Source organism: Macaca thibetana, chromosome X (assembly GCF_024542745.1).
Source record: "Macaca thibetana thibetana isolate TM-01 chromosome X, ASM2454274v1, whole genome shotgun sequence".
Classification (NCBI taxonomy): Eukaryota; Metazoa; Chordata; class Mammalia; order Primates; family Cercopithecidae; genus Macaca; species Macaca thibetana.
Genome location: NC_065598.1, coordinates 136,694,936 through 136,718,591, shown reverse-complemented (window position 1 = coordinate 136,718,591; position 23,656 = coordinate 136,694,936). Strand labels below are relative to the sequence as shown.

Below are 23,656 nucleotides of genomic sequence, written 5' to 3'. Positions count from 1 at the left end.
GAACTCAAGCCCCAGCCCAGTCACTTTCTAATCATGTCATCATCATGGGATCTTGGGGAATTTGTCATGAACTATAACCTCAGCTTCTTCGTCTGTAAAACGGGTTTGATAATCCCTGTTCTGTAGAATTGCTGGAATGTATGTAATGTGAGTAAAACACCTGGCACACAGCTTGGCATGTCTTGGAATTTTAATAAATGGCAGTTGTCATCAATATGATTATAACCCCAGAGTCTACCACTGTCTTTTGAGAAAAATTCTTATTTATCCAAAACCTCAGAGAACATCTAGCTGAATATGTCATGGAATATGAACGGAAACAAAAGTTTTACTTCATAGATATAACTCAGGACATTTTCTTTCTAAAAGGATATATTGTATCATTCAAGTAAGGAGAGGCTTTCACAGCTGAATGCAACTCAATGACTATAGATTTTGAGTTAAGGACCAACTCCTTTTCGCCTTCCCCACTGATCATCCAAATCACTAGTTTTATTTAAGCTCCACTAAAAATCTACACATTGCTTAGACTTGTCCTCATTACTTTCAAAAGAACCCAAATAAAACTCCTGTCAATGGAATGGGCTCTGGCTCTTCCTGGCCAGGCAAATGAGTGCCAGCCTGGAGGCTTCTGAGCACCACATCAAGGAATTCTAACCACATTTCTCAGGAAACCCTTGCAGATGATGGGGATCAACCACCTAGTCCTTGCACTGTGTTCACGCTCCCCAGTGACAGAGCCACAGGACACCTTCCATGACTTCCCCATGTGGAGACTCCTCTCTGCTTCATCCTCCACCCAGAGCCAACTGCTCAAGTAGTTTTCCATTCCAGGCTTTTCTCTCACCTTCTGAGAATCTGGGCCCTGCCACCACCCGGCTTCATAACAATCAGCTCCCACAGAAGCACCTGCAGTTTCCCAAAGCCCAAAACTGCCTTAGCTCAGAGCCTTTTTACTCAAAGCCTCCATGTGGAGTCTCACCTCCCCACTCCTTTTGAAACTTACTCTTTAGATTGTAGAGAAAATCTTACCACATTCCTGATATGGCGTCTGTAGCTACACTTTACCGTTTTAGGGGTAGGGATAAGTCTTGCTTTTAATAGTAACTTCACTACTAACAGTAACTTCTATGAGCAAATGCTGATATAATGGTCATCAAATAAACAAGTCACAGGCACTTTTATTTATTACAATTTACTTTCTGCTACTTTCTTAAGCCAAGCAAACCAGGTATGTATCTTTAGTTTCAAGAACAACAAACTAAAGGGCCTGAGGAAATGCAAATATTAACAATCCTTTACTTTGTTCCAGTATTTAAGTGCAGAGTTCCTTCACAGTTTCAAGAAAATTCCTACAGCAATACCACATTCACCTGTGACACATCACAAAATGAGGCCGAAGGTTTTCCCGATGTGGTGTGTTTGTGTGTGTTTTTGTTTTTATAAAACATCAAAATCTTAAACCAGATAAACAGCAATACACGTTGTGACTAATATTCGTAAACTAAGATTCTGAAGCTATTTAAACCTGTCATTAATAGGAAAAGCATTTGAAAAATACCCAAAAGGAAAACAGGTAAATCCCTTAACCGCCCATATGGAACAGAAGTGCAAACAGCACTGTGTTCTCCCCAGCCTCACCCGAGCCCTCCACCACGTAGAAACTCGACCACCCTCTTCAAACTCAGAGGGAAGAATCTACCCCAGACTTCACTCAGAAGAGAAGCTGGGGGACACGACACTGGAGCTTGCACTGTCTGTGGCAGTGGAGTCATCTGTGCTGTCAATTATGGCCTGGGCTCTCTCTTCCACATCTTTCAAAGCCTCCTTGTACGAGGGTGGAAAGGAAATAGGGACGGTATTGTTGAGCATGGCCAAAAACTCCACTACTTTCCTCTTACTGATTTCTGAATGAGCTCTTGGACCCCACAGGAATTCGTAACGTGGAGGAGCAGTGTTGGGCACCTCCCGGTACTCTAGGTAATGTTCCTGCACCCAAACTTTAGTGAGGAGCTCTCTGGGCTCCCCAAAGATAAAGTGCTCCCTCCCAGCACGCACCCCTATTCCACTCAGCACATCCCAGATGACCTCCTCAGAGGCACAGGTGCCCTTCATGAAGATGATACTCAGAACAAGAAACAAGAGGTGGTTCTGGGGCACGCCCTGCTCATCACTCACACTCCCCTCACAGCTGAGCTCTAATGTGTTTACAAAGACGTAGGAGTCCTCAGGGTCCACCTCTCTCAGGGAAATGCCAAAAAGAATCTCTATGAACTCACGGGCTTTCCTGAAGATCATAGGAAAGTAGCCCCTGTACCTGTTGATGACATTTGTCACCATCTCTGCCTTTGTGACAGGCTGCTTCGCTTGATATTTGAGGAGAAGAAACCGCACCAACTCGTCCACCTTTTCATCCAGTGTATAAGTGAACAAGGGCTCGCTCTCTATCAAGGACTCACTGTCTGTCAAGGACTCGCTCTCTAGCAAGGTGTCTGAGGTGCTTGTATCTTCATCTACTGGGCTGCTGGACTCTTCACTGACTGGGCTCAAGGAAGTGGAGAAGGAGCTCACAGCACTCTGGAGAGGAGACTGGGCAGGCCCCTCAGGAGGACTCTGAGGACTCTCAGGGGAACTCTGGGAAAGACTCAATGAAGTGGACGAGAAGGAGCTGACAGGACTCTGGAGAGGACGCTGCGCAGGCCCCTCAGGAGGACTCTCAGGACTCTCAGGAGAACTCTGGGAAAGACTCAATGAAGTGGACGAGAAGGAGCTGACAGGACTCTGGAGAGGACGCTGCGCAGGCCCCTCAGGAGGACTCTCAGGACTCTCAGGAGAACTCTGGGAAAGACTCAATGAAGTGGATGAGAAGGAGCTGACAGGTCTCTGGAGTGGAGACTGGGCAGGCCCTTCAGGCAGACTCTGAGGACTCCCATGAGGACTCTGCAGAAGACTCGCTAAAGTGTAGGAGAAGAAGGAGCTGAGAGGTTTCTGGAGAGGAGACTGAGCAGGCCCCTCAGGGGGTCTCTGAGGTCTCTCCGGGAAATCCTGGGGAAGACTCAGTGAAGTGGAGGAGGAGCAGATAATCACAGGACTCTGGAGAGAAGACTGGGAGTCCTCCCCCTGAGGAGGACTGTGAGGAAAGCGGAGAGGAGACAAGGAGACCTCCCACTCAGGAGGACTCTGAGGAGTCTGCAGAGGAGACTGGGGATCCTCCCTGTCAGGAGGACACGGAGGAATCTGGAGAGGAGACAGGGAGGCCTCCCTCACAGGAGGACTATGAGGAAACTGGAGAGAAGACAGGGAGTCCTCCCCCTCAGGAGGACATTGAGGAATGTAGAGAGGAGACAGGGAATCCTCCCCCTCAGGAGGACTCTGAGGTCTCTTGACAGGAGACTGGGAGTCCGTCCCCTCAGGAAGGCTCTGAGGACTATAGAGAGGAGACTGCGCAGGCCCCTCAGGAGGGCTCTGAGGACTCTCAGGGAAACTCTGGGGAAGACTCAGTGAAGTAGAGGAGCAGCAGATGCTTATAGGACTCTGGAGAGAAGACTGGGAGTCCTCCCCCTGAGGAGGACTATGAGGAAAGTGAAGCAGAGACAGGGAGTCCTCCCACTCAGGAGGAATCTGGAGAGGAGACAGGGAGTCCTCCCCCTCAGGCAGACTCCGAGGACTATGGAGAGGAGACTGGGAGTTGTCTCCCTCAGTGGGACTCTGAGGAATCTCGAGAGGAGACTGGGCAAAACCCTCAAATGTACTTTGAGAACTCTCAGGGGAACTCTGGAAAAGACTCAGTAAAGGGGAGGAGGAGGAGGAGCTCAGAGGAATCTGGAGAGGAGACTGGGGAAAACCCTCAAAAGTACTTTGAGAACTCTCAGGGGAACTCTGGAAAAGACTCAGTAAAGGGGAGGAGGAGGAGGAGCTCAGAGGAATCTGGGGAGGAGACTGGGGAAAACCCTCAAAAGTACTTTGAGAACTCTCAGGGGAACTCTGGAAAAGACTCAGTAAAGTGGAGGGGAAGGAGGAGGTCACAGGAATCTGGGGAGGAGACTGGGGAAAACCCTCAAAAGGACTTTGAGAACTCTCAGGTGAACTCTGGAAAAGCCTCAATAAAGTGGAGAAGGAGGCGCTCACAGGAATCTGCAGAGGAGACTGGGGAAAACCTTCAAAAGGACTCTGAGAACTCTCAGAGGAACTCTGGAAAAGACTCAATAAAGTGGAGGAGAAGGAGGAGCTCACAGGAATCTGGGGAGGAGACTGGGGAAAACCCTCAAAAGGACTCTGAGAACTCTCAGGGGAACTCTGGAAAACACGCAATAAAGTGGAGGGGAAGGAGGAGGTCACAGGAATCTGGAGAGGAGACTGGGGAAAACCCTCAAAAGGACTTTGAGTACTCTCAGGGGAACTCTGGAAAACACTCAATAAAGTGGAGGGGAAGAGGGAACTCGCAGGATTCTGGAGAGGAGACTGGACGGCCTCACCCTCAGGAGGGCTCTGGGAAATCTGGAGAGGAGACAGGGAGTCCTCCCCCTCAGGAGGACTCTGAGGAATCTGGAGAGGAGACAGGGAGTCCTCGCCCTCAGGAGGACTCTGAGGAATCTGGAGAGGAGACTGGGAGTCTTTCCCCTCAGGAGGACTCTGGAGAAGACTCGGGGAGTCCTCCCCCTCAGGACGACTCTGACGACTCTCAGCGGAACTCTGGAGAAGACTCGGCATCCCAGCAGCAAGCATATCCTTGTCCCCTGGAGAACGCAGAATCAGAGAAGAGGATGAGGATGAGAAAGAAGAAGAGGAGGAGGGGGGGAATAAAAAATGGAGAGAGGAAGAGAAAATGGAGGAGGCTTCCTCCTCTCCCTCATGTGGGGGATCCTCTGCATCTACCAACTCTAGTATGAAATTTGGCTTCTGGAAGCCTTGCTCAAAGCTGGGGCATGGAATGTTTGGAGAGAGAGGCATGATGAATATTGCTCAGGAGCAGCAGGTAAACGTGTGAGCATGAATGGATATGATGGGATCCCACAGGACTGAGGGAGAGAGGGACAGTGCCAGTGGCCTCAGCTGAGAAACTCACCCATGATGGTTCTGACAAAGGCCGGCTTACAGCTCTTCTTCCCTTACGGTGGTGCTCTAGGGCCTCACAGGTCACCTGTCTTCCTAGGGCGTTTGTCTCCTGGGAACCTGTAGGAGGATGTGAGAAAGCACCTCAAGGCACAGCTGGCAGGCAGAGTCTGAGGCACCAGGAATGACAGTGGGTGGCTATGGGCTGGGTGCTGCCAGGTCTGCCCTGTTTCTGGGGGTAGGGCCCTTGGTACAGAGTCAGGCTGTGCACTCACCTTGACTCCTGGCAGTGCCTGGGCCTCCTCTGCTGTGGTGCTTTTAGGATGTATGTGTCCCTCACACCCAGGTCTTCAACTCCTGGTTCCTGGAGCACCTGCAAGAGGAAGTGAGGGAGACCCTCCAGTTATGACGGCAGCTGGGGCTGGCCAGACTCCCAGAGTCCCACAGTTCTGAGGTTCATGGCCCCCTCAGCATTCAATTAGCATTGTCACATGTTCTGAGACAGGGCCAGGCCCCCACCACTCTGCTGGCCTGAGGCAAAACCTCAGGTGAAACTCCACAGCGCTGAGAGCAGTGGGAGGTAATGAGGTGGCAGCCACCTCCCAGCACTCTACCACGGGGGTGATCCGGGTGGCCTCACGTCTGTTCTGATGCACATGTTGTGTCCGGAATTGGTGGGTTCTTGGTCTCGATGACTTCAAAAATGAAGCCACAGACCCTCGCGGTGTTACAGTTCTTAAAGATGGTGTGTATGGAGTTTGTTCCTTCAGACGTTCAGATGTGTCTGGAGCTTCTTCTGTCTGGTGGGTTTGTGGTCTCGCTGACAGGAGTGAAGCTACAGACCTTCAGGTTGAGTATTACAGCTCTTGAAGGTGGTGCATCTGGAGTTGTTCGTTCTTCCGGTGGGTTCGTGGTCTCGCTGGCTTCAGGAGTGAAGCTGCAGACCTTCGCGGTGAGTGTTACAGCTCTTAAAGGAAGGCGACGTGGACCCAAAGAGTGAGCAGTAGCAAGATTTATTGTAAAGAGCAAAAGAATAAAGCTACCACAGTGTGGAAGGGGACCCGAGCAGGTTGCCACTGCTGGCATGGGCAGCCTGCTTTCCTTATCTGACCCAACCCACATCCTGCTGATTGGTCCATTTTACAGAGAGGGTTTGGTCTATTTTACAGATAGCTGATTGGTCCGTTTTGACAGCGTGCTGATTGCTGTGTTTACAATCCTTGAGCTACAGACAGTGCTAGACAGAAAAGTTCTCCAAGTGCCCACTAAGTTAGCTAGATGCAGAGTATCAATTGGTGTATTTACAAACCTTGAGCTAGGCACAGAGTAATGACTGAGGTATTTAGAAACCCTGAGCTAGACACAGAGTGCTGATTGGTGTATTTACAATCCCTTAGCCAGACATAAAGGTTCTCCAAGTCCCCACTAGACTCAGGAGCCCAGCTGGCTTCACCTAGTAGATCCTGCACTGGGGCTGTAGGTGGAGCTGCCCGCCAGTCCCGAGCGGCACCTGCAATCCTCACCCCTTGGGCAGTCAATGGCACCAGGCGCCATGGAGCAGGGGGTGGCGCCCATCAGGGAGGCGGGCCACCAGGGAGCCCACTGCGGAGGGGGGGGCTCAAACATGGCGGGCTGCAGGTCCCAAGCCCTGCCCTGCAGTGAGGCAGCTGAGGCCTGGGGAGAACTGAGCACAGTGCCGGCCGCCGGCACCCTCTGCAGCTGCTGGCCCGGGTGCTAAGCCCCTCACTGCTCTGGGCCGGAGGTGCCCGCCAGCCGCTACGTGTGCAGGTCCTGCCAAGCCCACGCCAGCGCCAGCCAGAACTCGGCTGGACTGCGAGCACGGGACTCAGCCTGGGTTCCCCCCCGGGCCTCTCCCTCCACACCTCCCCGTGAGCAGAGGGAGGCGGCTCCAGCCTCCGCCAGTCCAGAGAGGGGCTCCTACAGTGCCGTGGTGGGCTGAAGGGTTCCTCGAATGCCGCCAGAGCGGTCGCCGAGGCAGAAGTGCCAAGCACAAGGGCTGATAGCACGCTGTCACCTCTCAATGTGACCCCTCAGTCCTCACTCTTGTCCCCACCAGGGTCTGGGAGTCTTCCCTCTGCCGGCTGGAGGCAGCTCGCCGTGCTGACTTGCCAGGGGACCCCCAGAACAAGGCCTCCCCTTCCCCGTCCCCTACACCCCTCACCCAGCAACAAGAGGGCGCCGCTCAGCCTGAGCCGACTGGGGAGCTCTAGGAGGGCTGATTTGAGGAGCAGGGTGGGAATCTCCGGGAATCCGTCCTCTGAGGTGGGGGTTCCCCGATCCTCCTCAATGTCTTCCTATTTATTCCCTAGCGGGCCGGCATCTCCTCCCTTCCTCTGCCGTGAGGACCCGTCCCTCAGCCCTCGGCTACCATCTTCCTTTCCGCGAACTACAAGTCCCACGGCAGGGGTACAGCAAGCCGGGCGGCTTCTCTCTGTGGTGGGGGGGGTCCCTCAGTTCTCCCTCGGGGCCCTCACCTTGAAGACTGGATAGGTCTAAGACTCTTCCCTCTGCTGACCTGAGACGAGCCTCGTCACAAAATACCTCAGGTTCTTCAGCCTCCCAAGATGGACGCCGGAAAGCACATCCGGGAACCCTGCCGGGGATGATCAGGACTGACAGCAGGGCTAGCGTGGGGCGGGGCCTCCTCTCAGAGGAGCAACCACCCCCCACTTGTCAGCCTCCTTTCCATCCCTTCCTTCCCACCTCCAGGATGTGCTCCTGCTCTTCCTGCTCACTCCCTAAGCCTTGCCGGACTCTTCCCTCCCACCTCCCCAGTCCTTGACACTCACACCCCACCTTTTTCCAGGGCTGACAGCAAGGAGTGACAGGGTGCAGCCTGCGCCTCCCCTCCGTGTTGGGAGGTCGCTGTCCTTCGACAGAGTTCTCTTCTTGTTGTGTGACCAGCCCTGGTGCAACTCCCTCTGCTTAACCGAAGCTGCCCTCCTCAGAGATAATCTCCCCTCTAGCTGACTCCCAAAGTGGAAGTCAGAAAGTTGTAAATCTGGGGACCCTGATGGGCTCCTCCAGAGCTGGCAGCAGGCACAGGGACAGGACAGAGGGCACTACCGGTCATGGGTGTTCCCTTCCTGCCCTATTGAGAGGCTGTGCCTGGACTCCTGAAACGGCCTGGGCTCCCTGCCTCTGTACATCTGAGTCTTTCACCTCCGAATAAGCCCCTCCCATCCCTGAGACCTGCAAGGTAGAAGAGAGATCGAATCACATCCATCCATAGTGGGATATGGCCTCCCAGGCCCCAGGCAGGACTCCGCTGCCCTCTGCCTGAAATAGCGTGGGAAGGACCCTCTGTCTTCCTCTATTCCTGACACAGCCTCCACTCCCTCCCTCTTGTCTCCAGAGACTGTTTTTCAGATCAAGGTTCCCATTTCCATGAAACCCCCAAGAGGGACTGGAGCACCCTAGCATCTCTCCCTAATGGCCCTGCCCAAGGCCTCCCAGGAGGAGTGAAAATGGGCTGGTTTTGGGGGGTCCTCCTGTGTCCTTGGTGGGGTAGCTCACCAGTCTGTCCTCTATATCAGCCTGGGGATGCCTGGAAGGACCTCTCGTGATCTTCCGCTCTCATGATCTGAACTGAGACTCACCTGAGCACAGCCTTGTCCTCTTTCTCCCCCCTAAGATGTCAGGGGACACCCCTGTGGGTCACCATGCCTCTGGGCCTCCCGGGGATGACAACGGGGGGGAGCTGGTTTCTGTGGATCCTCCTCTTTGTGGGCAAGACGTCTCTGCAGTTTTCCCTCAGAGGCCTCATGTGACTACTGGCTGCTCCTGGGTCTTCTGTCCTTCCCAAGATGACAGTATGACCCAGGGAAAAAAATAATGTGACTTTAACCTGAAGAAAACTGTAAACCACTACGTCACCATGGTGATTAAATTAACATCATCAATGACAAATTGTGTTGGTACTCTGTGCCCTTGGTATGATATGATAAGAATGGCACTTCACTTCTCTGTTCATCTTCCAAGAAAACATAACCTACATCAAATCATTAAAAAAATCAGATAATTCCCAGTCAAAGGCTGTTTTCCGAAATACCTGACAATACATCTCCAAACTGTCAATGTTTTCAAAAGCAAGAGAAGTCTCAGTGAACTGGCACAGCCAACGGGCATTGAAAGAGACATGATGAATAAATGTAACAGAGTATCCTCAGGGGATCCTGGGACAGAAAACAGATTTTCGTGACAAGGAGATAAATGTGAATAAAGTATGTTTGTTAATAAACAAAGGATGTTTGCATATCACTATTGGTTCATTAGTTTTAGGAAACCTTACCAAAGTAAGATGTTAATAACAGGGGGAATAGATTATGGGACATAAAAGAATGTTCTTGAACATTGTGTCAATTTTCTTTTAAATCTAAAATTATTCTAAAATAAAATAACATGAAAAAAATGTGATCAAACTAGATAAAAGATATGCCTTTTAAATATTTTAAATATTGAAAGTAGAAGTTTGAACTTGGGACTTAACCTAGAGTTTCTGCTACAAGTATTTCTACTACTCTTTATACTAGAGGTAGTGGTAAATGTTGTAAGCAAAGAGGAATAAATGAAAGGAATGAGGATTGGCCAGTTGGAAACCAAACTTCTGTGATTAATGGATGACACTACTGAGCATGAAAAGAATCCAAAAGAACTAAAGATAATTTACTCAATTTATAATAGTATATCAGTTTTCTAATATAAGGTCAGTATTCAAACGAATATCCACTAAGAAAAATACTTAACCAAAAATGCATCCGAGAAAAATACTTAACCAGAAATAATAACTTTACAGATGAAAATATTAAAATGTTTTTAAGAGATATTAATGAAGACTCACATAAATATAAACTAAAAAATAATTCATAGGCATGAAGATTCAATATTTTAAATGAGTTAGTTCTTCCAAAAAGTAGAGGAAAATATAGAATAATTGAAATCCCAAATCAAAACAAGCAAATGGCTTTGGACATGTGTGAGTCACCTGATTCTAAATATAAAGACATGCAAGTGGTCAAGCATAGTCAATATACTCTTGAAAAACAGAAAATAGTCTATCCAATAGTAAGAATTACAAAGAAGCTAATGTGATGAAGAGTTTTAAATTTAGGTGCAGGGGTTGGTCGATAGACCAATGAAACTGAATGGACAGTCTTGAAAAACAAAAGCAAAAAAAAAAAACCTGTGCACATGCGTTCTTACCTGATTAAAAAAAAAAAAAATTCACAGCTTCAGAGCATGGAATAGCCTTGTTGAAACTGATGTCAGCAGATCAACTGAGTATCCATATAAAAACCCTAATTTAAGTGGAACCCTTCTTCACCCCATACACAAAACTGTTACTAGGATATTTAAAGCCTACTTTAAAAATACTGTATTCCAAAAAATAAAAATAAAAAAACTTCAAATATACATGGATATATACAGAATAATAAATAAGTCTTTGTTTAGATTATTTTTTATGGAGTCAGCAGTAAAAATATATTAGAGCATCAGTTAGGATAGAGGTGAAAGGATTGAAAGAGGCTGGCAATGTTGATCATGTCAGTAACAGAAGGAAGCAAGATAGTATGAGTCAAACAGGAAGGGAGGCAATGGCAGCTCCTTCCATCCCCTTGTCTCAACCAATAGAAGGTCTGGCTACTTTCAAGAGCCTTTTGCTATCTCAGAGTAGGACTTAGAACTCAACAGTGGTTGGAGGAAAGCTACCTGGAACAATGATGGATTTATTCCCCTTCCTATTAGACCAGTCCTTCTGCTGACCTCTGGAACTCTGGGGATCCAAGAAATATAACACAAGCAGTTCTATTCCAGAAAGTCATGAACAGGGGATGTTGTGTTGATGACAGAAACCTGACAAGGTCCACAAACAGTTTATCGCCTTAGAGCCAGTGCCAGCTTGCCCAAATGTGATTGGAGTAGTGGCCTAAGACCCTCTCCATATGGATTGGAGGTCCACATGAAAGGAATTCCAGCTGCTCTTACTCCTGACAGGACCCTCAGAAGGATTCAGGAGCCCTGAGATTCCAAACGAGGTTGACGTGTGATTTTGCCAGAGAATTCAGTGAGAGTTGGGGTTCTGTCCACCCACTACAGCCAGGATCAACTGAGTCGTTCATGAGCTGACTTCCCTCTTCAGCTCTGACTCAGTGTCCCAGGGGCAGTGGGCCTCTGCTCATAGCCAGGATTGGTGGATCAAACCTCAGCGCTCAAGGTGGAAACCCACAGACAAAGAAGCTCTTCTCCCAGCCTGGGAGGGAACTGGTGGGTAAATTGCAGCTCTGGCCCCCATGTCCTTGGGAATTATCCTCATGGAGCTTTTCTTCTGAGTTCCCAAGAAGGGAGCACTTCTTATGGAAGGTGAAAAGAAAATGGCAGCCCATCCTTTTATCTCCTGGTACTGGGAGGAATTTTTCTGTCCAGAAGAGAGAGGGACTAATGATCTCGGGATTGAATCAGTGGGACAGTGTCAGGGAGCTTTTTAAAGGAGTGAACACAACCCTTCTCCAAACATGCCCCAAATGACTCACCTTCAGTTCCTTTTCCTCACTTTAGTTTCAGCCTTCAGGGAACATGCTGCCTCTGCCAGTGAAGGTTTACCATAGTTGCCATGAATGTAGATTTGTTGATCACGGGGTTGGGGGAGTGGAGGGCATTCCCATCGTTTGAGGAAGAAGTAACATTTACCTGTGTATCAGAGAGGTTATAAAACACACATGAATTCTAACAATAAACCATAAGAACCAAATCATGGCTCAATTTCATTTTTGTTAATAGCAAAAGTGGCAAGATTGTATGTGTGTGTGTGTGTGTGTGTGTGTGTGTGTGTGTGTCCTGGATGCCTCCATTTCTTTATCTTAACCCCCAATGCAACAGCATCTTCTGTTCCCTCAACTACTAAAGTTCATTCCAAATCCATCTACTTAAGTCAATCTCCGTTACTAGGGCTTTGGGTGAAACTAACATCATCTCTCCCCTAGACTATGGCAACACTTGCCTTATGGTTGCTTCCTTTATTTTTTTTTTCTTTATCCCTGTAAAATCCATTGTCTCTTCAGCAGCCCATTGTTTTTCACAAATTCCAAACCGTAGTTAATTTTCTAAGATTACACACATCAGATTTAACTATTATGTAAAGTTATATGCATTGTAACAAATGCATAGAGTCCTGTATCTAATACCCAAGTATCATACTGACCAGTTCCATCAGCCTACAATTCCCCTGTGAAGTCAACCTCTGCACTTCTCCCAAGATCCTAGAAGCTATGCTTTCTTTTTCTTTTCTTTTTTTTTTTTTTTTTTTTTTTTTTTTTTTTTGAGACGGAGTGTCGCTCTATTGCCCAGGCTGGAGTGCAGTGGCCGGATCTCAGCTCACTGCAAGCTCCGCCTCCTGGGTTCACGCCATTCTCCTGCCTCAGCCTCCCGAGTAGCTGGGACTACAGGCGCTCGCCACCTCGCCCGGCTAGTTTTTTTTTGTATTTTTTTAGTAGAGACGGGGTTTCACCGTGTTAGCCAGGATGGTCTCGATCTCCTGACCTCGTGATCCGCCCATCTCGGCCTCCCAAAGTGCTGGGATTACAGGCTTGAGCCACCGCGCCCGGCCCCTGCTTTCTTTTTCTTAATAGTTCCTAGAGTTGTAACTTTCGCAGAATGTCATATGAATAGGTTCATAAGATATTCACTTCTAAAAGAGTGGGGTATCATTTTTCATTTTAACCAGCAAGGAATGAGAATCCCTGTTGCTCCATAACCTCTATCACATTTGGTATTTTAAGATTTTTGGATTAGAGTCATTCTAGTAAGTGTGCAGTGTAATATTTTCTGGTTTTCCTTTGCATTGCCCTAATGGCAAATGAATTTGATCATCTTTTCAAATGCCTCTTAGCAATTGGTATATTCTCTTATGTGATGTGTCTGTTCACATCATTGGCTTTGTTGTTATTGTTGAAACGGAGTCTTGCTCTGTCGCCCAGGCTGGAGCACAGTGGTGCCATCTCTGCTCATGGCAAGCTCTGCCTCCCGGGTTCATGCCATTCTCCTATCTCAGCCTCTGGAGTAGCTGGGACTACAGGCGCTACAGGCGCCCGCCACCATGCCTGGCTAATTTGTGTGTGTGTGTGTGTGTGTGTGTTTAGCAGAGACAGGGTTTCACTGTGTTAGCCAAGATGTTCTCGATCTCCTGACCTCGTGGTCTGCCCACCTCGGCCTCCCAGAGTGCTGGGATTACAGGTGTGAGCCACTGCGCCCAGCAGAATATTGCTGATCAGAAAATTCAGAGAGCAAACTTCGTAAGAAACACAGGGTTCCCACATATCTCCACTCCCACACACACACACACACACACACACACACAGAGCAACTCACATTATTTACATTTTGTAATAATGTTGCACATTTACTGCAATTGCACACACACAGCGACTCCTATTATTTACATTTTGTAATAATGTTGCACATTTGCTCGGATCGATTGATCTGTATTGCTACATCATTAAGTAAAGTCCACATTTTACATCAAGACTCAGTTTTAGTGTTGCACGTGATGTTGGCTTTGGCAAATGTATAATGATAAGTATTCACCCTTACAGTAACATGCAGAATTGTTTCCTCATCCCAAATCTCCTGTGGCTTCACCTATTCATCTATCCCCCTCCAACTTCTACTGCCTCGGAGGTCCCAGAAACCACTGAACATTTCATTGTATCCACAGTTACCTGTTCCAGAATATGGTTGGACTCATCAGTTATGCACCATTTTTGTATTTTCTCTTTTCACTTAGCAAGATGCTTTCACAATTCTTCTATGTCTATACCACTCCACTAACAATGATGGAAAGTTCCTGTTGCTCCACATACTTGTCAGAATTTGTTGTTTCAGTCCAATGGATTTCAGCCATTCTCATGAGTATATAGTGCTATCCCCTGGTTGTTCTAATTTTAATTTACAATTTCTTTACTCTTTTTTTTTTTTTTTTTTTTTGATACACTGTCTCACTCTGTTGCCCAGGCTGGAGTGCAGTGGTGCGATCTCAACTCACTGCAACCTCCGCCTCCTGGTTTCAAGCGATTCTCCTGTCTCAGCCTCCAGAGTAGCTGGGACCACAGGCATGTGCTACCACGCCCAGCTAATTTTTTGTATTTTTAGTAGACACGGGGTTTCATCATGTTAGCCAGGATGGTCTCGATCTCCTGACCTCGTGATCTGCCTGCCTGGGCCTCCCAAAGTGCTGGGATTACAGGTGCAAGCCACCGCGCCCAGCCTTAAATTGCAATTTCTTAATTACAAATAATGTTAAAAATCTTCTCTTATATTTACTTGTCATTCATATATATTCTCTGGTGGGGTGCCTGTTCAGATTTCTTTTTCTTTTTTTTTTCTTTTTTTCCCATTTTAAATCAGACTTTTTGTTTTCTTCCAGTTGGATCTTAAGTGTTCAGTGTATATTTTAATGTATGTCTTTTGTCAGAGGCTGGTTTCACAAATCTTTTATCCTTACTTTTGTCTTGTTTTTCATTCTCTTTGCAATGTGTTTGGCAGAATAACATTTGTTAATTTTAATGAAACTCAATTTATCTCTTTTTTCATAGATGGTTGGTGCTTTTGGTGTTTCATCTAAAATTGTTAGGTGACCAAACCCAGGGTCATGTAAAGATTGCACTCGTAAGTTTGACCAAAATTCAATAGATTGATAAAGTATGTGTGTGAAAATGCTAGGTATTCATATACATTTATTTTGTAGAAAATTAATTGCTGAAACATTTTGGGCAATAAGTCAGCAACATGTTAAAAAATAGAAAACATTCATGCTCTGTTTATTTTGACTCAGTTTCCACATTCATATGACTTTTGTATAAGAAATGACATGAATTTGCCCAAGAAGTTGTTCAAAGTTGTTGATTGTAGTTCTATTAATTATAGCCACAAAGGAGAAATGAATATATGTTCATCAGGAGAAGATTTGTTCAATTTGTTATTTCACAGAAATCAATTAGAATTCTAGGGAGTTATTACAAAAGTAACAGAAATCTATATGTGTTTTCATGGAAAGCTTCTGCATCCATTGTAATAAGCAAGTATTTTGGTTTGTTAGGACGCCATAGCACACTACCACAAGCTGGGTGATAGAAACAGAGACTTCCTGTGTCGCCGTTTTGGATTCTGGCAGTCCAAGAGCAAGGTGTTTGGAAGATTGGTCCTTTCCGAGGCTATGAAGGAAGGATGTTTTCCAGGCCTCTTTCTGTGCCTTGTAGATGGCTGTCTTTACCCCACGTCTGTTCATATTATCATATCTCTATACGTATTTCTGTATCCAAATTTCCCGCTTTTATAAGGACTTCAGTCATATCGGATAAAGGCCCTTATTAGTAACCTCTTGCTGACTTGATTGCCTCTAAAATGATCCTGTTTCCAAATAATGCCATATTTGGTTAACATAGGATTTTGGGGAGGAGGCAGACAAACTTAGAATAGTGGTAATGGCAGGTGGCAGACTTATATGTGTATCATTTCCCATGTATAGACGTATAGTGTGCGTGTGTGTGTGTGTGTGTATATATATATGCACATCTATGTGTATAAAAGCCTGAAATCAGCTTTTAGTTTTTACAAACCACATCATTAATTGTGGTAACTTCTGAGTGAGAGACTGAATTTTAGAGAAAATTTATAAAGGGGAAAATTGTGATTGATATGTATTTTTTAGAATTGTTTGCAACAAGAACACATGCATTATTTTCTTTTAAGTAAAATATTGAAGTAAGCCTAAGAACAGGAAAAGGAGCAGTGCCATAGTCACATAAAGAAACAGCAAGCTGATGGAACAGAAAAAATATTCCTGAAATTTAAATGCCTTTACACAACAAGGTTGCTTTGATGCACATCAATTCTGATTTGAGTTGGTTGGGTGTTATGGACTGAATTGTGCCCCTGCCCCAAATTCATATATCCAAGGTCTTAAACCTTGGATATTTGGAGATTGAACCTTTGAAGAGACAATACGGTCATATACGTAGGACCTTATTCAATATAACTAATGTCTTTATAAGAAGTGGAAATTAGGACACAGACACACATACCAAGCACTAACCACGTGAGAATCCAGTCAGAAGGCAGAGCCATTTACAAGCCACAGAACAAAGCCACAGGATACATCAAATCAGCCAACATCTTGATCTTGGATTTTCAGCCTCCGGAAATGTGAGACAATAAATTTCTGTTGTTTAAGCCGCCCAGCCTTGGTATTTTCTTATGGGATAATAAACAAATACACGATGAGTCTCGGCTCTCGCGTGATCCAGGAATCGAGGCTGCTTCCAGCTTATCACATCACAACCTATGGTAACTGCTGAAGTGAAAAGAAAGCATGGGGTTGTTTCACTGGCTTCTCCCTAACTACAAATACGCCACCCAGGAAAGAGAGGCAGACACGATAGAAATGTGCACTTGTAGTCTTTCCCATAAACCATTACATTGCTCAATGATAAGAAACTACGAACATTTATGACAATAAGTCCCTTCATTTCTTGGAAGAGTTTCTGGAAAGGCAAACCTTGCCGTGAACTCTCTCAACTATTTTCAGATCCTATTACGAAACTGCGATTTCAAATACAGTATTACATCTAGTTTTAAGACAATTATTTAAGTCTTCGCAGGGAGGGCTCCACCTTTTTTCCTCAATACCAATTTCTGCACTGTCATTTTTTTTGGGGGGGGGGGTGGACAGAGTCTCACTCTTGTCACCCAGACTAGTGCAGTGGTGCCATCTGGTTTCACTGCAACCTCTGCCTCCCAGGTTCAAGTGATGCTCCTGTTTCAGCTTCCCGACTAGCTGGGATTACAGGTGGCCGCCACCACGTCTGGCTAATTTTTTTGTATTTTTAGTAGAGACAGGATTTCACAGTATTGGCCAGGTTGGTCTCAAACCCCTGACCTCAGGTGATGCACCCACCTCAGCCTCCCAAATTGCTGGGATTATAGGCGTGAGCCACCATGCCCGGACTACACTGTCGTTTTAGTAACCTATAAAATCTCTTCAGGCTGAGAATTTTCTCATTCTTTTGATGTATGCTAAATATCTTACCCTGTGAACCTCTGCTACCTTCCAGTGACCGACCGTTCCTACAGTTGCACAGGTGCCTGTGACACACTGCAAACCAGGAACTCCCTGTGGTGCAGCTACACAGACAAGAGACAGGGGAAGGAGAGTGCACTACTGCTTTCTTTTTACACCAGAGCTAGCATGTCCGCCAAGGAACCCTTGTTCACATCAGGGGTGGACTTCAGAATGTTGTGGTAGTTTTGTTTTTTAGAAATTTGGCTTCTCACAGTTGTTTATTTACAAAGTGATTTCTACAGTCTCTTCTACAAAGTTTATGGGAAGCTTTGGTTTTGGATCACCTACGAAAATTCATTCCTCTGTGTATGTGTTCAGTGGCCTCTTTCAAACAATACATCTTTTTAAAATCCTACTCCTAATATCAAATTTCAGGATGATTCCATCCCTGAAACCAGTATATTGTGTGGCAAATAAGATCTACTCACCAGCTTATTTGGGAATTCTTTGAGAGTGTGTTGAAGATTCCCATTATGGGTATTGAAACATCACTGTCCAAAACGCACATTTATATCAAAGAACTGTTGTTATCACAGAAGATGCTGGGTGAGGGATGGAGCAGTCAGGGAATGGCTGCAGAGAGTAGGAATGGTCTATGGCAGGGGACGGGCAGTTGACTCCAGGCCACAGCCCTGGGAGCAGGCCTCAGCCTTCACAAGAAGAACCCTTAGTGACAAGCTGATCAGCGGACCAGGTTCCAGAATTAGACAAGGGAGCGCGCAGAGAAGGTCAAAACGAGGGTCCTAGAATGTGGGAAAGAGCTGGGACTGAACACAACTGCTGACACTTGGACAGAGTCAGCTCTCAAGACACCCAGGCCTCACAACAGGAGGACTTTAAGTAAAGAAAGGCCACAACAGGTCCTGAATTGTATTTCATTATCAGTGTCACCTTCCTTCTTTAGGCTTAACCTAATATCTTAGCCACAGGGTCATCTTCAGGTCACCTCAGAGACATTGAGAAGTGTGAAGAGAAATGACATAACAGGCAGAAGGCCTCCCTCAGGCTGGGGGCAGTGGGAACAGTGTGGGCCTAGATGAATTCACACCAGGGTTCAAGTACCAGCCCTGTCGCATTCTAGCCAAGTGATCTTGGGGAAGTTATCAAGCACTATGAGCCTCAGGTTCTCCATGTGTAAAATGGGTTGGATAAGTTCTGTCTTGTAGAATTGCAGGAATATATGGAATGTGAGTAAAGCATGTGGCACAGGGTCCGAAATACACTGGTACTTAATAAACGGCAGTTGATATCAATTATGATTATAAGCCCAAAGGCTACCACTGCCTTTTTTGAAAACTTCAGCTCTTCTTTTTATTACGCAAAAATCTGGGAAAATATGTAGCCGAATACGTCACGGAAGAAGAACTCAACCAATAATTCAGCTTCACAAATACAACTCAGCACATTGTGTTTCTGAAAGGATATATCGTATAACTTGGGTAAGGCCAGACGTCTGCAGCTGGAATGCAACTGAAAGATCGTATTTTGAGTCAAGGACAAACTCCCTTTCACCTTCCCCATTGCTGGTCCATCCAACCACTAGTTTTATTTATGCTTCACTAAAAATGTAGATCTCACTTAGACTTGTCCACATTACATTCAAAAGAACCCAACTAAAAGTCCTGTCAATGGAATGGGTTCTGGCTCTCCCAGGCCTGGCAAATGAGTGCCAGCCTGGAGGCTTCTGAGCACCACATCAAGGAGTTCTCACCACATTTCTCAGGAAACCCTTGCAGATGATGGGGATCAATCACCTAGTCCTTGCACTGTGTTCACGCTCCCCAGTGACAGAGCCACAGGACACCTTCCATGACTTCCCCATGTGGAGACTCCTCTCTGCTTCATCCTCCACCCAGAGCCAACTGCTCAAGTAGTTTTCCATTCCAGGCTTTTCTCTCACCTTCTGAGAGTCTGGGCCCTGCCACCACCCGGCTTCATAACAATCAGCTCCCACAGAAGCACCTGCAGTTTCCCAAAGCCCAAAACTGCCTGAGCTCAGAGCCTTTTCACTTGAAGGTGCCATCTAAAGTCTCACGTCCCCACTGTTGAAACTCACTCTTTAGATCATAGAGAAAATCTTCCCCTTCCTGATATGGCTTCTGAACCTAGACTTTATCGTGTTATGGGTGGGAAGAAACCTTGTTTTGATAGTATCCCCACAAAGAACAGTGCTTTCCGCAAGCGAATGCTGAAATAATGTTCAGCAAGTAACAGACTCAGCGGTGCTTTTATTTATTAAGGTTTAAATTCTGCTACTTTCTTGAACAAGCCAAACAAACCCAGATATATAGCTGTAGTCGTCAAGAACAATGGAATAAGGAGGATGAGGAATGTCAAAAATTAACAATCCTGTATTTTGTTCCACGATTTAAATACCGAGTTCTTTCACATTTCAAAGAAAATTCCAATCCAATCCCAATACCACATTCTACTGTTCCAGATAAGACAGAAGGTTTTCCTTACAAACTATCAAATCCTTACTCTTAAACCAGACAAACAGCAGTACATGTGTGACGATTTTCATGAACTAAGATTCTGAAGTGAATTCAGCCAACCAAAAGGGGAAGCATTTGAAAAATACTGCCTCCCGCCAACAAAATGTTAAATTCTAAGTCACTCATATGAAACAGGAACACAAAGAACACTGTGGTCCCTCCAGCTCCACTCTCGCCCTCCCCTGCCTAGAACCTCGACTGCCCTCTTCAAACACAGAAGGGGACTCAGCCTCAGACTTGACTCAGGACAGCAGTTGGTGGACATGATACTGGGGCTTGCACTGGCCGTGGAAGCAGCATCATCTGTGGTGTCAATTACAGCCTGGGCTCTGCCTTCCACATCTTTCAAAGCATCCACGTACCAGGATGGAAAGGAATTAGCAATGGTACTGTCGAGCTTGCCTAAAACCTCTAGGACTTTCCTCTTTTTGATTTCTGAATGGGATCTTATACCTCACAATAATTCATAATGTGGAGGAGCGTTGTTGGGCACCTCCCGGTGCTCCAGGTACTTTCTCTGCACCCAATCTACAGTGAGGAGCTCCCTGGGCTTCCCATAAATGAAGGCCTCCCTCCCAGCATACACCCTATCGAATTCAGTGCTTCCCAAATGACCTCAGAGGCACAGCTGCCCTTGATGTAGACCACACTCAGAATACGAATTAGGAGGTGGTTCTTGGACATTCCCTGGCCATCACTCAGCCTCCCCTGGTCGCTGAGTTCTACTGTTTTCAAAGACATAGGAGTGGTTGTTGGGGTCCATCTCAGTCAGGGCAATGCCAATCATTAGTTCTGTGAACTCATGAGCTTTCCCGAAGATCATAGGAAAGCAGTCCTTATACTTCTTGATGACAGTCTTCAGCATCTCAGCCTTTGTGACAGGCTCCTTTGGTTGGTACTTGAGGAGAAGCAACTGCACCAACTCAGCCACCTTTTCATCCAGTGCACATGTGAGCAAGGATTCACTGTCTGACAAGGCACGCCATGTAGGTGTATCCTCCACTTTTTGCCTGCTGGACTCCTCATCCAATGGGCCTCACAAAGGGGAGAAAGAGCAGGAGCTCAGAGGTCTCTGGGGAGCATCATGAAGAGGAATCCTGGGAGCACTCGGGAAGAATTGGAAACCCAGTAGCGGGCATGTCCTCATCCTCTAGAGCATCCAGAACCAGAATAGAGGATGAGGAGGAGGAAGAGCAGGAGGAGCAGGAGGGGAATAAAAAGTGGCAAGAGGAAGAGGAAATGGAGGAGGCTTCCTCCTCCTCATCTGTGGAATCCTGTGCATCTACCAAGACCTGTATCAGAATTGGGTTCTGGAAGTCTTGCTCAAAGTTGAGGTGGGGAAGGCTTGGGAAGAGAGCTGTGCTGACTGTTTTTCAGAAGTAGCATCCTTTAAGCAGGGATGGGGAGCATGGGATCCCAGAGGCCTGAGGGAGGGAGGGACAGTGTGAGTGGCCTCAGTGGAGAAACTCACCCATGATGGCTGACAAAGGCCGACTTACAGCTCTTCTTCTCTTAAGGCGGTGTTCTAGGGCCTGACAGGTCACCTGTCTTTATAAGGGGTTTGTTCCCTGGGAACCTGTAGGAGGATGTGAGAGAGCATCTCGGGGCACAGATGGCAGGCAGAGCCCCAGACTCGGAAACTGATAGTAGGTGGGGAGTGCCGGGTGCTTCGTGGTGGGAGGTCTCCGTCCTTTCACAGAGTTCTCTTCTCATTAAGTGGCCAGCCCTGGGGTTCCTCCCTCTGCTTAACTGAAGCTGCCCTCCCCAGAGAAATCTTTTTCTCTGACTGACTCCTAAAATGGAAGTCAGAAAGTTGTACATCTGGCAAGCTTGATGTCCTCTGGAGCTGGCCGCAGGCACAGGGACAGGGGAGGGGCACTACCATCCGTGGGCATTCCATTCCAACCTTCCTAGGGGCTGTGCCTGGACTCCCGAAACTGCCTGAGCTCCCTGCCTCTAGCCATCTGAGTCTTTCACCTCCAAATAAGCCCCTCCCATCCCTGAGACCTGCAAGGTGGAAGGGAGGGAGAATCGCATCCACCCACAGTGGGACTGGGCCTCCTAGGGCCTACACTCTCTCGCTCTTCTGTCCAGACAGCAAACTTTCTTCTAAAATCCATTCCAAATCCTTCCCCTTTACTGCTGTGTGTGAAGTTAATATCAGCTCTCACCTAGCCTATGTCAAAGGCTTCCTTATTGTTGCTTCTTTGCCTATTCTTGTCCCAGAAAAAAAACGTCATCTGTTCAGCAGCCCGGGACCCTTTTAAAAAATCCAATTCGTGTTTATTTTTTAATATACACACATCAGATTTAATTATGAGGTGAAGTTATATGTGTTTTGGCAAATGTATTGAGTACTACATTTACCTCCCAAGTATCATACTGACCAGTTCCATCACCCTACATGTCCCGTGTGCATCCGATTTGAGGTCAGTCACTACACTTCTCCACAGCTCCTAGCAACTATGCTCTCTTTTCAGTTCACATTATTTTAACTTTCACAGTTTCTCATATGCGTAAGTCCATAAAATACGAGTTTAAAAGTGTGGCTGTATCATTTTTCATTACAACTAGCAAGGAATGAGAATACCCGTTGTTCCATATCCTCGCTTACATTTGGCATTTTAGATTTTCAGATTGTAGTCATTCAAACAAGTGTGCATTCCAATTTTTTTTGTATTTTGTTTGTATCTCTTTAATGACAAATGATGTTATATGCTTCTTTGCAGTGTGTATATCCTCTTTGGTAAAATGTCTGTTCAAATTATTTGCATCTTTTAAAAAACTAACAGACTTCATTTTTAGAGCATTGTTAATCCAAAATTACAAAGAGAAAACCTCATCAAAAGTACAGAGATTTCCTAAATATCTACACCATCCTCCTGCCCTGCCCCATGCATGTGCGCGCACGCACACACACACACACACACACACACACACACACAGTGTCTCCTATTATTTACATTTTGTATTATTATGGCATGCTTGCTACAGTTTATTTGACTTCTATTGATGCCTCATTATTAAGTCAAGTCCACAGTTTACATCAGGACTCACTCAACATTGGGGATGCTATACTTTTTGATACGTGTGTAATAGCAAATATTCATCATTCCATTATCATACAGAATTGTTTCACCATCCTAAATCTCCTGTGAACTCCACCTATTTATCAATTCCCCATGTCCCACCCCCAACCCATCAGCCCGTGGAAACTACTGGTATTTTTAGTGTACTCATAGTTGAGTGTTCCAGAGTATTGTATGACTGGAATCTTACATTATGTCGCCTTTTTAGGTATTCTTCTTTCACTTAGAAATATGCATTCATGATTCCTCCAGGTCTATCTCACTAAGCGCCTGAAAGTTCCTGTTGCTCAACATGCATGTCGACATTTGATGTTGCAGTGTTTGGGAATTCAGCCATTCTCCTGGGGGTCGAGTGCTATCTCCTAGTTGTTTTAATTTGCATATCTGTAATGACATAGGACATTCGACAGTGTTATGTGCTTATTTTCCATTTGTATATGTTTTTGCTGGCATATCGTTTCAGATTATCTTGCCCATTTTATATTTGGTTTTCTTTTTCCTCATGATTGGATTTGCAGAGTTTTGTGACTTTCTCACAGTTTTGGAGTCTGGTGGTCCAAGAGCAAAGTGTACACAAGGTTGGTTCCTGCTGAGGGCTGTGAGGGCAGGATGCTTTCCAGGCTCTCTCCCTGCCTTGTAGATGGCTGTCTTCACTCCGTGTATGTTCACATGGTCATCCCTCTACTCATAGCACGGTGTCCAAATTTCCCCTTTTTATAATGACTCCCATCATATTGGATTAGGGACGGCATTAATAACCACATTTTTTAAACTATTAGTTTAAGTTCATGGTGCATGTTCAGGATGTGCAGCCTTTTTATGTATGTAAATGTCTGTCATGAAGGTTGGTTATATGCATTATTTCATCACCCAGGTATTAAGCCAAT

At 46.2% G+C, this 23,656-nt stretch overlaps 1 protein-coding gene and 1 pseudogene across 4 annotated transcripts in view; both read right to left on the bottom strand.

Moving 5' to 3' along the window:
- Positions 1-1,251: 1,251 nt before the first annotated feature.
- LOC126945945 (melanoma-associated antigen C1-like) overlaps positions 1,252-23,656 on the bottom strand; it is a 65,182-nt gene continuing 42,777 nt past the window's right edge. For 2 of the 4 annotated variants that reach the window (XM_050775893.1, XM_050775892.1), the window contains one exon: positions 1,579-4,736. In XM_050775893.1, coding sequence (XP_050631850.1) covers positions 1,711-4,736 — 3,026 coding nt within the window. In that variant the 3' untranslated portion in view covers positions 1,579-1,710. Of the gene's footprint in view, positions 1,374-1,578; positions 4,737-5,065; positions 5,173-5,327; positions 5,426-7,547; positions 7,655-23,656 lie in introns of those variants that run through there. The other 2 variants (XM_050775891.1, XR_007722557.1) reach the window with 2 other exon arrangements.
- On the bottom strand, positions 20,058-21,155 carry LOC126946771 (melanoma-associated antigen C2-like; annotated as a pseudogene).